The following is a 17,013-nucleotide window of genomic DNA, read 5'->3' as shown; positions in this document are numbered from 1 at the left end:
TTGGCCTGGGTTTTTAGCTTCTCCCAGGAGATCACGTGATTTTGGGTGGGGTGACGTGTCTATATTGTGATACACAAGGTATCGCAATTTTGTGGTTCAGGCTCGATGGACCAGAGGGTCTTTACCTGTCTGTCATTGTTCGTATTCACCTTCATCCTGCTGTATGCATCTCTTCAACCCCTGACTCTGCCTTCTCAAGCCTACTCCATCACATCACTTCTCAAACTCATTTACCTTGCAGGTACACCCATCCTTCTCTTTCTATGCACTTCCTCACATCCCCATCTATCTATCCACCACTCCCACTCACCCTCATCCTTATGCAATATCATGCCACTTCCTCATAGTCACCCTCACCAAATATCCATCAGGTGAACAAATGCCATTAGTCAGTCTGTTCTTTCCCTTGTTGCTGGAGAAGAGAGCACAGAACACCAGGGAGAGGGAGAGAACTGAAGGTGGCCATCCACACATTTCACAACTAACAACTGTAGAGAAGGTGGTACTGGAGATGAGTGGAGTTTCGGCATCCCTGGCAGTCAGAGATGGGGAGATAGGACTTCCCAACTACCTGGTGACGAAATTAAATATCAGCCACCCACATGTCATACAGCAATCAGTCATGTTGACTTGATTTCAACAGCAAGTGAAATATGATCATTTTCATAATGATACCTTGCACCATATTCTTAGCTTGCGAGGACTAATTCATGTCTTTTATCTCCGATAGGGCACACCCGCATACAGCAGAAGTCGGTGGAGCTGGCAGACGATGATTCCCCAGAGGGGCCGAGTCCTTGTGAGAGTGCACCGTCACAGGACTCATGCATACCATGCATCAGCTCAGATACTTGCTCTTCAATGGGACCAGTAAGACAGATTGTTGGGTTTTCACCTGGTGACTCACGCTTCACAAATGAGCAAGAGCAGATGGTGGTGACAGGGACAGCACTGGAGAGTCTGCGTCGGAGGGCGGAGCCCTTTTCAAGCTCTGCTCAGCTGGACACAGATGCTGTACCCTGGGGGCCGTCTATGTAAAGGAGAATCATTGAGCAGCAGCAGATAATGTGTGATGCACTGACAGGCCTTCCAAGCCCACTGACCATGACTGCTGAGAGAATGGAGGAGTCCACCTCAAGCATGAATTGGTTGATGTCGCAGGCCATTGAGATGATTTTTTCTTGCATGGAAAGTGGCTAGTGTCGTGGAACATCAAACGCTCCAATCAAATGAGTGCATGCATGGCACGACCATGGTTGTGCAGACTCGATGCCAACATGTCTGCCACTTTAAATGGGTTGACATATCTTAACCTTGGTCTTACAGGGCCCCACTGATTTGCACCAAAGTGCTCTCCAGCAGAGTGGTAGCAGTGAAGTGCGGCTGGGCCATGAGAGGGATGATGGTGAAAGGGGTTATGGAAGTGGGGACTCCACTCAAAAGTGCTTCCACTTCTCACCCGCTGCCCAGCCCCCACCGCCCACCCCCCACCTCTGTCAGTAGCCCGCATGCTGCCTCATCTCACGGGCTCCAAAACCCCAAGAACTTCGGCCAAGAGCATCTCAGCAAAGAAGGGATCTGAGCAGCCTGCCTCTACCTCTGCTGAAGCCACACAGGTTGCACCACATAGGAGTTGTAGGAAAAGGAAGAATAAGGCTTTGTTGTTGCACAAGGGTATGCACATGGGTGTATGAGAAAATGGTCTGTTGATAAGTTTTTGTTGTTAATTGATTTAGGTCGCATAAATATTATTTTTCACCACTTTCCCGTCTTGTCCATTCTTCAGTGGTAAGTTGCAATTTAGCTTGTTTGAGGATGAATAAGAAGACATGAATTGATGGGGACTACTGGGGGGAGAATGTTCAAGGGGTGGTTGGTTGTTTTCAGGACTGCTTTGTGTCAGTGGCATTGGCGTGCGGGGAGTGGGAAAGAGTGACCATTGTATTTTCTCATGGCATCAGTCCACTGGTGCAATGCACCCCCAAGTGAACCTTGCATTAATAAGGGCATACCTGTCATCCCGGGCAGCAATGTGAGCAGCTGGGGGTGCATTGCCCTCATCACCTTCCTCCTCCTTGTAGTCTTCCTCCTCCTCCTCGCCCTCTGAATCATCCAAGAAGGATTTGAGCTCTCGCCTTGTTCCTCCTGCAGGTTCAAGCCTCGCTGTTGTGCAGTGCACAGCAAACCATGACCATTCTGGAGATCCTGGCTGGTGCGTACTAAAGGGTGTCTCCAGATCTGTCTGGGCGCCTGAAGCGCATCTTCAGCATGCCGATGGCTTGTTCAATCACACATCTGGTGGTCGCATGGTATTTATTGTAGCATTGTTGTGCTTCATTGGTTGGGTTTCTGATAGGTATCATGAGCAATGTTTGAAGTGGGTATCTTTTGTCTCTTAGCAGCTGCCTCTTAAATCTGCTTGCAGGTCTGCAGACATCAGGGAGCTTGGGCTGCTGCAGGACGAAAGTATCATGGCAATTGCCCAGGAATCTTGTGCATACCTGCATAAAGATCTTTTTGTGGTTGCAAACCAGCTGCACATTGATGGAAGCCCTTGTGGTTGACAAATCCTCCCGATTTATTTGTGGGTGCCTGGATTGCCACGTGTATGCAGTCAATGATGCCCTGCTAGTGGGCAGCCAGCCAGAGTCGCAAATCTGAGCGTCCGCTTATTCTGACTGGCATCAACGCAGGCAAAGTTGACATAATTACCGGCCCTGGCAAACAAGCCATCAGTCACTTGTCTTATGACTTTGTGGGCCGCCGACTGGGAGATCTTGGAAATGTCTCCGGCAGAGCCCTGGAAGGATCTGGAAGCTAAAAGGTTGAGGGTGGAGGTGACTTTGACAGCCAATGGTAAAGCATGGCCACCAGGTCCAGCAGGGAGCAGGTCTTCTTCTAGGAGGCTGTGGATGTCCGACACCGCTTGACGCGACAACCTGAGCCTCCTGAGACACTGCTGTTCAGACATGTCAAGGAAACTGAGCCTCTGCCTGTAGACCCTGTTTTGCAGGCAGAGCCTCCTGTGAGCTGTTCCCCTCTCTGAAGCTTCCCTGTCTGTTGTGCAGCTATAAGTCTGTGACCAGCAGGCTGCTGGTGCAGGTGCTTCTGTGGCTGCTGGTCATGTTGGTCCTCGCCTGAGGTCCAATCTAAGGCATCCAAAAGCACCCCCATTCTGATGTGATTGAACAAACCTCCAAAGTGTAGAAAGTAACCTCTCAGCAAAAGTACCATGAGCACCCTTTCCCACTAGCAGGTGAGAAACCAGCTGTCCGTACGGAGTATTTATTGCCAAATTTCACGAGATTGATTCAGCCTCCTCAATTGTCACTGAGTTCTTGCCTTGCTTTCACTGGCGAGTTTCAGGAAGCACGGGAAACCTGTGGATCCGACGTTAAACTAAAAAGTGAGTTGAAATATCGCTCTAATTGAGCAATTAGCATGTTAATTGGCAATCCGCCTCTCCTGAGGAGGTTGCACGCACCTAATGAGCTCAAGTGAAATATGGAAGTCGGCGGGTTGGTGCCGGCTTCCCGACGCGGTCAATTTTCCCGGTTTGTACCTCTCCATCCACACCCAAACCCACGCATTCCACCATGTTAAAATTCACCCCTTTAACTCTGTTTCTCTCTCCATAGATGCTGCCTGACCTGCTGAGGATTAGCCAACATTTTCTGTTCCCATTTCTAATCTTTCTCTCCCTGTCTAGTCCAGCATGTGACACTGTGCGTAATCCAGAGAGTACTACCCCAGAGGTCCTGCTCCTTAATCTAGAATTTAGCTCCTCAATATCCCTTTGCAGATCCTCAAGCCTAGTCCTATCCTATCATTGGTTCCCATATGAACCACTACCTGTGGTTGCTTGCCCTCCCATTGCAAAATTTTTGTATTTTCTCCATGATGTCCCATATACAGGCAGTTGGGAAGCAATGTACCATTGGGGATTCTGGATCACATCTACTAAAGAATCCCCAACAATCACTACCTGACTATTCTTACTACCTGTACTGTTTTCCCTTGTGGTATGTTGCTCCTTGGTACCCTGCAGTCACTCACGATTAACCTCCTCCATGTCACCCTTTTTGTCCACATCACGGATACCCAAGCAGGTATACTTATTAGACAAATCGAGCTCCACAGATGATCCCCTTTCTACCGGCACCCATTGCTTCCTGTCCTGCCTGCTGATGGTCACTCAGTCTCCCTTACCAGCTTCTCTACTCCTAGCAACCTGTGGGATGATCACCCTCTGAAATGTCTACTCTAGAAAACTTTCTCCTTCCCGAATGTTATGGTGTGTGCCCAGTTGACACTCAATCTGTGTAACTTTCCGCTCAAGGAGTGCAACTGTCACACAATGCATACATGTATCGTCACCATGGATTGTACATGAGTCCAGGCAGGTCCCCATCATGCATGGGAACACACCACTCTAGACTTTGATCCTACTGTACCTATTTATATATTTATGTTTAAGTTATTGTTTATTAAATTATTTCTATTTACTCATTGTACTTTATTATTTTTACTTGACATGTTTTGAAAGTCTCTTCTGAGCTACTCTCTGAAGCTATTGTAGAGTTACTACTACTATTACTAGGAACATAGGAACAGGAGTAGGCCATTCAACCCTTCGAGCCTGTTCCACCATTTAATGAGATCATGGCTGATCTGTGATCTAACTCCATATACCCACCTTTGGCCCATATCCCTTAATACCTTTGGTTAACAAAAAGCTATCAATTTCTGATTTAAAATTAACAATTGATCTAGCATCAATTGCCATTTGTGGAAGAGAGTTCCAAACTTCTACCACCCTTTGTGTAGAATTGTTTCCTAATTTCACTCCTGAAAGGTCTGGCTCTAATTTTTAGACTATGCCCCCTAGTCCTAGAATCCCCAACCAGCGGAAATAGTTTCTCTCTATCTACCATATCTGTTACCCTTAATATCCTGAAGACTTCAATCAGATCACCCCTTAACCTTCTAAATTCTAGGGAATACAACCCTAATTTGTGTAATCTCGTCTCATAATTTAACCCTCGAGTCCAGGTATCATTCTGGTAAACCTACGCTGCACTCCCTTCCAAGGCCAATATATCCTTCCTAAGGTGTGGTGCCCAGGACTGTTCACAGTACTCCAGGAGTGGTCTAACCAGGGCTTTGTATAGCTGCAGCATAACTTCTACCCCATTGTATTCTAGTCCCCTAGATATAAAGGCCAGCATTCCATTAGCCCTTTTGATTATTTTCTGTACCTGTCCATGACATTTTAATGATCTATGTACCTGAACCCCCAATTCTCTTTGGTATAAACTGGTTCTGTATCACATTAAATTCTTTTTTAAACATCTCCCGCTGATCATCTGTTGTTTTACCCATTAACAGATTTGCCCAGTTTACTGTGGACAGTCTCTGCCTCATCCCGTTGAAGTTAGCCTTACCTAAATCTAAAATCTTAGTAGCTGTTTCGCGTTTCTCCCTTTCAAATGCTACATTGAACTCGATCATGTTATGATCGCTATTGGATAAATGTTCATGCACAGTTAGGCTGTTAACTAAATCTGACTCATTACTCATTACTAAATCTAATATGGCTTCCCCCCTTGTTGCCTCTCGGACATATTGTTGTAGCAAACTATCCCGGACACACTCAAGAAATTCACTACCTTTCTGACAGGTGCTAGTCTGCTTTTCCCCCATTAAAACCACTCTGCCTTTACTACCTGCTTGTCTAATCTCTGCATTTATACAATCTAGCACTTCAAAGCTGCTACCAGGGGGCCTATAGACAACTCCCACTACAGTCTTAGATCCTTTCCTGTTTCTTAATTCAACCCATAAGGTCTCCACTGGCTGCTTACCTCTCTTTAAATTCTCTCTTATCATTGAAGTGATTTCATCCTTAATCACTAAGGCTACTCCTCCCCTTCTGCCATTTTATCTATCTGTCCTGTAGACCTTATAACCTAGTATATTAAGTTCCCAGTCCTGAATGTCTTGGTAGCCATTACTGAGACATGGCTGCATGTCATACCCTCCAATTTGAATTTGTGCCTGCAGTTCATTCAATTTATTCCTCTGTGCATTTGTATAAAGAATGCTTATTTGGGCCATATACCCTAGCTTGTCCTTCAGCTCTGATGTTTTACTCACATATTTCTTATTTCTCTCACCTGATTTAATTACTTTACATCTTTTAGTTTTCCCTTTACCTGTAGTGCCTAAAGCACAATTTATGACTGCTAGTCTACTCGCTTCCCTTTTGTTTGTTTTTGAACTACTATTTGTACTGCAATTTCCCCGAGCCCTGCCCCCCCATTTACTAGTTTAAAGTCCTTGTCACCACCCTATTTATCCTTTCCGCTAGGACCCTGGTCTCGGATCAGTTCAGATGGCGCCCATCCCAATGGTACAGTTCCTTCCTGTCCCAATACTGGTGCCAGTGCCCCTTGAAATGGAGCCCCTCTTTCCCACGCCACTCCTTTTGCGACATGTTTACTTCCCTAATCAGCTTATCTCTATGCCAATTTGCACGTGGCTCAGGTAATAATTCAGAGATTATAGCCCTTGAGGTCCTGTTCTTTAATTTAGCTCCTAGTTCCTGGTACTCCCCAAGCAGGACTTCTTGCCTACTCTTCCCTATGTTGTTGGTTCCAAAATGGACCACACCGATTGGATCCTCCCTCTCCAGTATCCTTCCAAGCCGGTTTGAGATGTCCCTTACCCTGGCACCACGTAGGCAACATACCATGTGGGACTCTCGATCTTGTTTACAAAGGATGCTCTCTGTCCCCCTAATTATAGAATCCCCGACAACTACCACATTACACTTCTTCTCCTCCTCCCCCTTAGGACAACCTCCTGCTCCAAAGTGCCATGGTCTGCATTCTGGCTGTCCTTCCGACAGTCTTTATCCTTATCCTTACAGGTAGCAAGTACATTGTACCTGTTGGATAGGATCAGTTTCTGTGGATCCTCGTTACCTTGCTTACCTGGGTTCCCTTCACTCTGCACACTATCGGTCACACCAACCCCATTCTGATCATGCACCTCTCTACGAGGTGTGACCGAAGTCTGGAGCAAATTGTCCAGATGCTCCTCCCTCTCCCTCTAAGTTCCCGTGTGCCAGCTCAGCAGTAAGAATGGGGCCGAATGAATTGTTGTCGGTTCTGAACTAGCCGGGCCTCTTCAGTCATCTGTCTCCCTTTCTGTGACATGTCACTCTTGACATTGTCTATCCAGCACTCCCTTGGTGTTACTCAGCTTCTTGTTCCATGTACCTCTGTATAAAGCACCATAAAAGGTATTCCAGCTGGTTCCAATCTTGAAACGAGTCCAAACCATCGCTGTGGTCTTTCTTGGATCGTCTGTATAAATGTTGTTTCTTATTCTATCATTCTTGATTCTTTACATCCTGGATACTCCCAGAATTCCTCTCAACCAATTCATCTCCGCTGTTAGTATCTTTTGCTCATCAACATTTCTCATGTTCTCACACTCAGGCCTGTATAATAATGTATCATAAACTCTTGCCTTGTAGAGAGTTATTCTAGAATTAAAAACTGTCAGAGTTTAAATTTAAATTTAAAATATTACATAAATGAGTGCTCCTCGCCTGTAGTATGCATTTTTTTGGTGTGTGGGATAAACAATCCAGTAATAAATCGTTGGGAGTTTTACAATGAAAAAGGTGGCTAATTTACCTGCTAGCACTTCTAAGTCGTAGTGACACTGCATGCAAATTCCTGGCCCATGATTTGCTAAATTTCACAGCATGCCAATCAGCAAATCAGTGTGTTCGGGAAAAATCCCAGCATTCATCCACTCTGAAATGCATTGGTTCAAATCACAAAGGACAGATCATGTATTTTGTAGCAATCAAGATGTGTTTTATATTAAGTAAAATGGAACAGTAAACAGGATTGTTCATCTCTTATCAGAACAAGCTTGTAGAAAACATCCTGCTTTCAGTTGCATCATCCATGAAGAACTCAATGGAAATGGCCAAGTTTAAAAAATACTTGGATGAATTTTGTGCAGTTTCCAGCATCAGATTAAAAACTAAAAACTGACCGCAATGAGAGGTAACTTTGCAGCCCATCAATGGTGATATTGTATATATAGTATAGTTGTCCTTTTTTGTGAATCCCTAACCTAACACCATGCATATTAAATTCCTTTTGTCATATCACTCTTTTATTAAAACCCAAGGCTCAAAAGTTCAGATTCCTGAATCAACCATTTAAGTGCTATTGCCAAAATGAGGTCAGCTCCCATTATAACTGAACTATTCCCCTATACAGTATAATGTTGACGACAACTTGCATTTATGTAGTACATTTAACTTAGCAAAAGATTCCAAAGAGTAGACAAACCCAAGCTAGAGGGGGACATGGGGAGGTGGGTGAAGGCACATTGAAGAGGTAGGTTATAAGGATGTTTTTGAAAATGGGGAGGAATTAAGCACGGGTGTTGGAGTGGCTGAGGGAGGGAGAGTGTTCCAGAGTGCTGGAGCAAGATGGCTAAAAGCTCTGCCATTGATGAAAGAGTAAAGGGAGGGGATTGCACACAGACCAGCACTGGAAAAGGAGAGGGGGTAGGCAGAGATGTAGGACTGGATGAGGTTACTAAGGTTTGGGAAGGAGGAGTCCATGGAGGGATCTGAAGGTGAGGATGATGATTTGAAGTAAAATGACTGAGGATAGGGGACCAGTAGAGGTCAGCAAGGATCGGGATGATAGGTGAACTGCATTGTGTGTGAGATAGGATGCAGCCAGTGGAATTCTGGAAGAGTTGTGTTTTATGTAAAGTGGAATTTGGGAGGCCAGCAAAGAGAGTACTCCAAATGCCTACACAAAAGCAAAATACTGTACTACAGGTGCTGGAAATCTGAAATAAAAACAGAAAATGCTGGAAATACTCAGCAGGTCAGGCAGCATCTGTGGAGAGAGAAACAGTGTTAACGTTTCAGGTCGATGACCTTTCATCAGAACTGGTAAAACTTAGCGATGTAACAGGTTTTAAGCAAGTACAGAGGCAGGGAGGAAAGAACAAAAGGGAAGGTCTGTGCTGGGTGGAAGGCAGGAGTGATTAAATGGCAAAAGAGATGATGGTGTAGGCAAAAGTGGGTGGTAATGGGACAAGTAAAGAAATAAAATATGGGTCTAGGAGGTGTAAATGGCAATAGAAAATCATTACCAAGAGCTGGTGTCCAAAAAAATGGGAGTGGTGTTTATGATCTGAAATTGTTGAACTCAATGTTGAGTCCAGAAGGCTGTAAAGTGCCTAATCGAAAGATGAGGTGCTGTTCCTTGAACTTCCATTGAACTTCATTAGAACAGTGTAGGAGGCCAAGGACAGAGGTCAGAGTTGGAGTGGGGCAGAGAATTAAATTGACAGGCGACCGGAAGCTCAGGGTCCCACTTGCGGACTGAACAGAGGAAAGGCCTAGCCTGGAGATGGTAAAATCTTGAATGAGGTGGGGTGGAGAAAGGCAATATATTGAAGGTGGATGTAGGTGGTCTTGGAGACATACTGCTCAGGACCAAGCAGGGCACAGAGGTTGCACACAGTCAGTTTAGGTTTTAGCAGGCATCCAGGAGGGGAGAAGGTCAAGAGCTGCGGTGTAGAGTTCAAGATAGGCCCACATAAGATGGCTTTGGTTTTGCTGATAAGAACAGAAAATGCTGGAAATACTCAGCAGGTCAGGCAGCATCTGTGGAGAGAGAAACAGAGTTAACATTTCAGGTTGATGACCTTTCGTCAGAACTGGAAAAAGTTAAGAGATGTAACAGATTTTAAGCAGGTGCAGAGACAGGAAAAGGGAGGAGGGGAGGAAAGAACAAAATGAACGGTCTGTGATAGGGTGGAAGGCAGGAGAGATTAAAAGACAAAAGGTACATCAAACACAAGAAGGGAAACAAAAAGTAATGAAGATGAACAAGACCTGGACGACATTCAGGATTGGGCTAAGTGGCAGGTAACATTCGTGCCACAGAAGTGCCAGGCAATGACTGTCTCCAACAAGCAAGGGTCTAACCACCACCCATTGACATTCAATGGCATTACCATCGCTGAATTCCCCACCATCAACATCCTGGGGGTCACCATTGATCAGAAACTTAACTGGACCAGCCACATAAATACTGTGGCAACAAGAGCAGGTCAGAGGCTAGGTATTCTGCAGCGAGTGTCTCACCTCGACTCCCCAAAGCCTTTCTACCATCTACAAGGCACAAATAAGGAGCGTGATGAAATACTTTCCACTTGCCTGGATGAGTGCAGCTCCAACAACACTCAAGAAGCTCGACACCATCCAGGACAAAACAGCCCGCTTGATTGGCACCTCATCCACCACCTTAAACATTCACTCCCTCCACCACCATGGCTGCAGTGTGTACCATCTACAAGATGCACTGCAGCAACTCACCAAGGCTTCTTTGACAGCACCTCCCAAACCCACAACCACTACCACCTAGAAGGACAAGGGCAGCAGGCGCATGGGAACACCACCACCTGCAAGTTCCCCTCCAAGTCACACACCATCCTGACTTGGATGTATATCGCCGATCCTTCATCGTCTCTGGGTCAAAATCCTGGAACTCCCTACCTAACAACACTGTGGGAGTACCTTCACCACACGGACTGCAGCGGTTCAAGGCGGCGGCTCACCCCACCTTCTCAAGGGCAATTAGGATGGGCAATAAATGCTGGCCTTGCCAGCGATGCCCACATCCCATAAAAATGAATTTAAAAAAAACACAAGGTAAAAGAGACAAATGGAAATCCCGTCGGAGAGAAGAGCAGAACTTCTTCAACGTGAGCATTCCTGGAAGAGAAGTGGCAGTGAATTAAAGACTAATACAAAAGCAAAATACTGCAGATGCTGGAAATCTGAAATTGAAACAGAAAATGCTGGAAATACTCAGCAGGTCAGGCAGCATCTGTGGAGAGAGAAAAAGAGTTAACGTTTCAGGTCGACTTGGTTTTGGTGATGTTGAGCTGTTTAAAATAAATAAATAAATAAATTCTGGCTCAATCACAGCTTAATTTCAGAAGACAGTCCAACAAGATTTGTTGTCGAATCAAGGGTGGAAGTGGAGAGGTAAAGCTGGGTACCACTGGCATACATTTTGAAAACTAATCCCATGCTTTCAGAAATAAGAGGGGGCAAAGGACGGAAACGTGGGCACATTGGCAGTGACTGTGTGAACATGGGAGGAAAGACACTGCAACATTGGGACAGGTAGAAATGGAACAAAAGGGCAGTACCACAAAGGTGGATCGTGGAGAAGAGGTGGTGAAGAAGGATAATGTGTTCAACAGTGATAACACAAATATAAAACAAAGACCAGGCTACTACTCAATCCAAGAGGAGCACAACAGTTCACTGAGGAAGTGGAGCAATATCTCTCTGGCAATTAGGGTGCAGACACATTCCAGTATTTTAGACTTGGGATCTGACAATTTCAATGACTGTCCAATCCACAAGGGAACTTTATAATTTTATTACAGTAGTGTTGTAACTTGCTGATTTACTTTATAATTTAATGTGGACATACTAAAATTAGCACAATTTATGATTTCCGTACATTGATCAACTTGAAGGGCATCCAGACAATGGCTGGTGGGCCACCTACAGCCCATGAGCCCTGAAGATCCTGCTCACAAAGCCCAGGCTGTTCTATTTGTGTTTAAATTTCTCGCTAGCTGGTTTGTCCTGCTTTGAATTTTATGGTTTCCAAAAGACTGCTCTTAGTTGCCTGATTGCTAAATAAATCTGAATACCTAGATTTGTTAATATCTGCAGATTAATAATACAAATTAATGGGAGTATTCATATCAAGTTCATATGTAGCTCACAAATCTAACCAGCCCACAAAGACAAAAAGCTTGGATGCTCCTAATCTATCTTAACCCTACAATACCTGTATAGTTAAGATGCTCTGAATACATCATTCTGAACTGTTCAATGGAAATGATTTAACAACAAATTTTACTAATTAAGTCTAAAATACAAAACTGCTGCAAGAAGAATTTCTCCAACATTATTAGCAAGTAGTTTAAAAATACTCCACCATCTTAAATATAAAAGTATTGTGTATGTACAATAGGGATAATATACAAAATTCACTAATTACAGCACAAATCGTCAATACATTTATTGTACTTTGAGTAGCTGTGTTGTATGAACTCAGTTAATCACGAAAGAGATGGCAAATGAATTAATGTGCACTGAACCTGGTAGAATGACTGACTATGAAAAGGACCTTTCAAAAATGATAAGCTCATATGGGGTAAATAGCATAGAAATTTTTAAAAACTGAATCAAATGCATTATGCTGTGGTTTAACAATCATTTATGCCTGCCACCTTAAAGGGGCTGTATCAACAGCAGTTTCAGGCTTCCAATTCAGGGCCATTCCATTAATCTACATATTTATATCGCCACAATAGGACAGAAATATTTGGCTATTCTTCTCCGAAGCAAGATTTGGATAAATGATATTTATGTGCTGCAAGCACTGTTCCCTAAATAAATTTGAAATATTAAGACACAAAGTTAGTGTAGACTTTGTTCTTTCTCCTTTTTCTTTAGTGCAGGCACCAACATCGAAATGTCAGTTTTTAGTTCTGTGGCAGGAGTTTTTGTTTAAAGCTTACTTTGGAAAACAGTCAGAAATTATCTATTTCTAGTTAAAGACTGAGGCATAATCGCAACATAAATTCTAGCCATCTGTGATATTGCTGTGGGGTAATCAGCTGTATTCAATACATTCCACGCATCACAAATGCAGATGACAGTTACACAGTAACCAGCTTAAGCTCTCTATTGTGTAACCTTCCCACATTCCCACAGGAAAACATTGTCCCTTTAAACATAACACTGTTACTTTCTTTTATCAAAAAACATGCAGTATGAAGGTCTCCATCATGGTTGTTCCAATGGTTATGTATTAATGTGGAATTATTTTTTCAAGTTACTGTACTCAGCAAATTATACCATCTGCTCATTTTCTAAAACTATAGCCAGTGGCCATGTCATAAATCATTGCTGGAGCAAGACAATAGCTTAGATCAAATTTGAGCAATGTAATTTAAATGCAACATACACGGCGGGTTATTGCTTAATTTTTTTTTACCTGGAGGCACCCCCGTTTATAATCTAGACCTTCATTCTCATCAGTGGAAACTTACCCTGACAAACTGGACAGCACTCTCCCTCAGGGATGTAATAGTTTTCACATTTCAGCTCTCCACATTCTGCTTTCGAACATAATGAGATCCCACCTCGACAGCGACAGAACCAGCAAGCCTCCATGCGATACACCTCTCCGCCTGTATACTCAGTGCCATTGTATACACATTTGCGAGTGGTTTCTGGAAAAAAAAAGAGTACTTCAACTACTGTATAAGGGCTAACCTGTACAACTTTTCCTCAACGTTTGTTCAAGCACTCTCTCCTGGAAACTAGGATTTCATCTGAAATGCAATATTTGGTCAACAGAGGTCTCCAGTACAGTATAATGAACAGTTCACAATATTTCCTCGACATGTTCATTTTACAGAGCTTCCCTGTATTAAGTGCTACTCTGTTCTGGCAGCTTATTGCAGCTAAGTGAGCATACTGAAGCTTAAGCAGAAAAATCATACAAGAAACTTTTCTGAAATTGCAACTAACTTAGAAACATTCTCTACTGTATCATATTTGTGCCCAAAATTGATTTAATGGAAATGAACCTGGCTCACTGATGTCTAGTACATCTGTTCAGTGCAAACATAAGAACATAAGAAACAGGAGGAGTTGGCCATTTGGCCCCTCGAGCCTGCTCCACCATTCAATAAGATCATGGCGGATCTGATCTTGGCCTCAACTCCACTTTTTGCCCGCTCCCCATAACCCTCGATTCCCCTGTAGCTCAAATATCTGTCTATCTCCGCCTTGAATATATTCAATGACTCCGCCCCCACAGCTCTCTGGGGTAGAGAATTCCAAAGATTCACGACCCTCAGCAAAGAAATTCCTCCTCATCTCCGTTTTAAATGGGCTACCCCCTTATCCTGAATCTATGCCCCCTAGTTCTAGATTCCCTCACGAGGGGCAACATCCTCCCTGCATCTACCCGGTCAAGCCCTCTCAGAATCTTATGTTTCAATAAGATCCCCTCTCATTCTTCTAAACTCCAATGAGTATAGGCCCAACCTGCTCAACCTTTCTTCATAAGACAACCCCTTCATCTCAGGAATCAACCTAGTGACCCTTCTCTGAACTGCCTCCAATGCAAGTATAGCCATCCTTAAATAAGGAGACCAAAACTGCACGCAGTACTCCAGATGTGGGTTCAGCAGCGCTCTGTACAGTTGTAGCAAGACTTCCCTACTGTTATACTCCATCCCCCTTGCAATATGGCCAACATTCCATTTGTCTTCCTAATTACTTGCTGTACCTGCATGCTAACCTTTTGTGTTTCATGTACAAGGATCCCCAGATCCCTCTGTACCGCAGCATTTTGTAGTCTCTCTCTATTTAAATAATAATTTAATTTTTTATTCTTCCTACCAAAGTGGATAACCTCACATTTTTCCACATTATACTCCATCTGCCAAAATTTTGCCCACTCACTTAACTTACCTGTATCCCTTTGCAGACTCTGTGTCCTCCTCACAACTTGCTTTCCTATCTATCTTTGTATCATCAGCAAATTTGGCTACAGTACACTCGGTCCTTTCATCCAAGTCATTAATATAGATTGTAAATAGTTGAGGCCCCAGCACTGATCCCTGTGGCACCCCACTAGTTACAGTTTGCCAACCTGAAAATGACCCATTTATCCCGACTCTGTTTTCTGTTAGTTAGCTAATCCTCTATCCATGCTAATGTATTACCCCCAACCCCGTGAGCTCTAATCTTGTGTAGTAACCTTTTATGTGGCACCAAATTGAATGCCTTCTGGAAATCCAAATACATTACAGAGATGTGGTTGCAAGGCTGGGAACTGGACATTCAGATGTATTTGACATTTCTGAAGAATAGGCAGAGAGAAAAAGGAGGTGGGGTAGCTGTTAATAAAGGATGCGATCAGTGCAGTGGTGAGAAATGATATTTGCTCAGAAGATCAAGATGTAGAATCAGTTTGGGTGGAGACTACCACCGTGCTAAATGGGATAGATTCAGAACAGATATAACAGCTCAAAACTGGGCATCCATGAGGCGCTGTGGGCCATCAGCAGCAGCAGAATTGTATTTCACCACAATCTGTAACCTCATGGCCCAGCATATCCCTCACTCTACCATTATCATCAAGCCAGGGGACCAACTCTGGTTCAATAAGGAGTGTAGAAGAGCATGCCAGGAGCAACGTCAGGTGTAACTCAAAATGAGGTGCCAACCTGGGGAAGCTGCAACACAGGACTACATGCATACTAAAAACTGGAAGCAGCATGCTATCGACAGAGCTAAGCGATCCCACAATCAATGAATCAGATCAAAGCTCTGCAAGTCCTGCCATATCCAGTCATGAATGGTGGTGGACCATTAAACAACTAATGGGAAGAGGAGGCTCCATGAGTATCCCCGTCCTCAATGATGGTGGAGCCCAGCACGTGATTGCAAAAGACAAGGCTGAAGCGTTTGCAACCATCTTCAGCCAGAAGTGCCAAGTGGATGATCCATATCGGCCTACTCCTGAGGTCCTCACTATCACAGAAGCCAGTCTTCAGCCAATTCGATTCACTCCACGTGATATCAAGAAACGGCTGAGCACACTGGATACAGCAAAGGCTATGAGCCCCGACAACATCCCGGCTATCGTGCTGAAGACATGTGCTCCAAAACTAGCCGCATCTCTAGCCAAGTTGTTCCAGTACAGCTATAACACTGGCATCTATCTGACAATGTGGAAAACTGCCCAGGTATGTCCTATCCATAAAAAGCAGGACAAATCCAATCCAGCCAATTACTATCCCATCAGTCTACTCTCAATCATCAGCAAAGTGATGGAAGGTGTCATCAACAGTGCTATCAAGTGGCACTTAATCACCAATAACCTGCTCACTGATGCCCAGTTTGGGTTCCGCCAGGACCACTTGGCTTCCGACCTCATTACAGCTTTGGTCCAAACATGGACAAAGGAACTGAATTCCAGAGGTGAGGTAAGAATGACTGCCCTTGACATCAAGGCAGCATTTGACCGAGTGTGGCATCAAGGAGTCCTAGTAAAACTGAAGTCAACAGGAATCGGGGGGAAAACTCTCCACTGGCTGGAGTCATACCTAGCACAAAGGAAGATGGTTGTGGTGGTTGAAGGTCAATCATTACAGCCGTAGGACATTGCTGCATGTGTTCCTCAGGGCAGTGTCCTAGGCCCAACCATCTTCAGCTGCTTCATCAATGACCTTCCCTCCAACATAAGGTCAGAAATGGGGATGTTCGCCGATGACGGTACAGTGTACCTTCGCCAAATCCCCCACCATCAACATCCTGGGGGTCACCATTGACCAGAAACTTAACTGGACCAGCCACATAAATACTGTGGCAACAAGAGCAGGTCAGAGGCTAGGTAATTTGCAGCGAGTGTCTTACCTCCGGACTCACCAAAGCCTTTCTACCATCTACAAGGCACAAGTAAGGAGTGTGATGGAATACTCTCCACTTGCCTGGATGAGTGCAACTCCAACAACACCCAAGAAGCTCGACACCATCCAGGACAAAGCAGCCCGCTTGATTGGCACCCCATCCACCACCTTAAACATTCACTCCCTGTACCACCGGCGCACTGTGGCTGCAGTGTGTACCATCTACAAATGCACTGCAGCAACTCGCCAAGGTTTCTTCGGCAGCACCTCCCAAACCAGAGACCGCTTCCACCTAAAAGGACAAGGGCAGCAGGCGCATGGGAACACCACCACCTCCAAGTTCCCCTCCAAGTCACACACCATCTTGACTTAGAAGTATATCGCCGATCCTTTATCGTCGCTGGGTCAAAATCCTGGAAATCCCTCCCTAACAGC

General features: G+C 44.5%; 1 protein-coding gene across 1 annotated transcript in view; it reads right to left on the bottom strand.

Moving 5' to 3' along the window:
• The window catches only part of LOC147109534 (cysteine-rich motor neuron 1 protein), a 146,463-nt gene that overhangs the window by 113,754 nt on the left and 15,696 nt on the right, over positions 1 to 17,013 (bottom strand). The window contains exon 3 of the mRNA XM_086002319.1: positions 13,201 to 13,383. Coding sequence (XP_085858445.1) covers positions 13,201 to 13,383 — 183 coding nt within the window. The remainder of the gene's footprint in view (positions 1 to 13,200; positions 13,384 to 17,013) is intronic.

Source organism: Somniosus microcephalus, chromosome 12, assembly GCF_052327205.1.
Source record: "Somniosus microcephalus isolate GS21.2 chromosome 12, FLI_Smic_1.0, whole genome shotgun sequence".
Classification (NCBI taxonomy): domain Eukaryota; kingdom Metazoa; phylum Chordata; class Chondrichthyes; order Squaliformes; family Somniosidae; genus Somniosus; species Somniosus microcephalus.
Note: the sequence above shows the minus strand (reverse complement) of the source record. Positions and strands in the feature narration are given on the sequence as shown.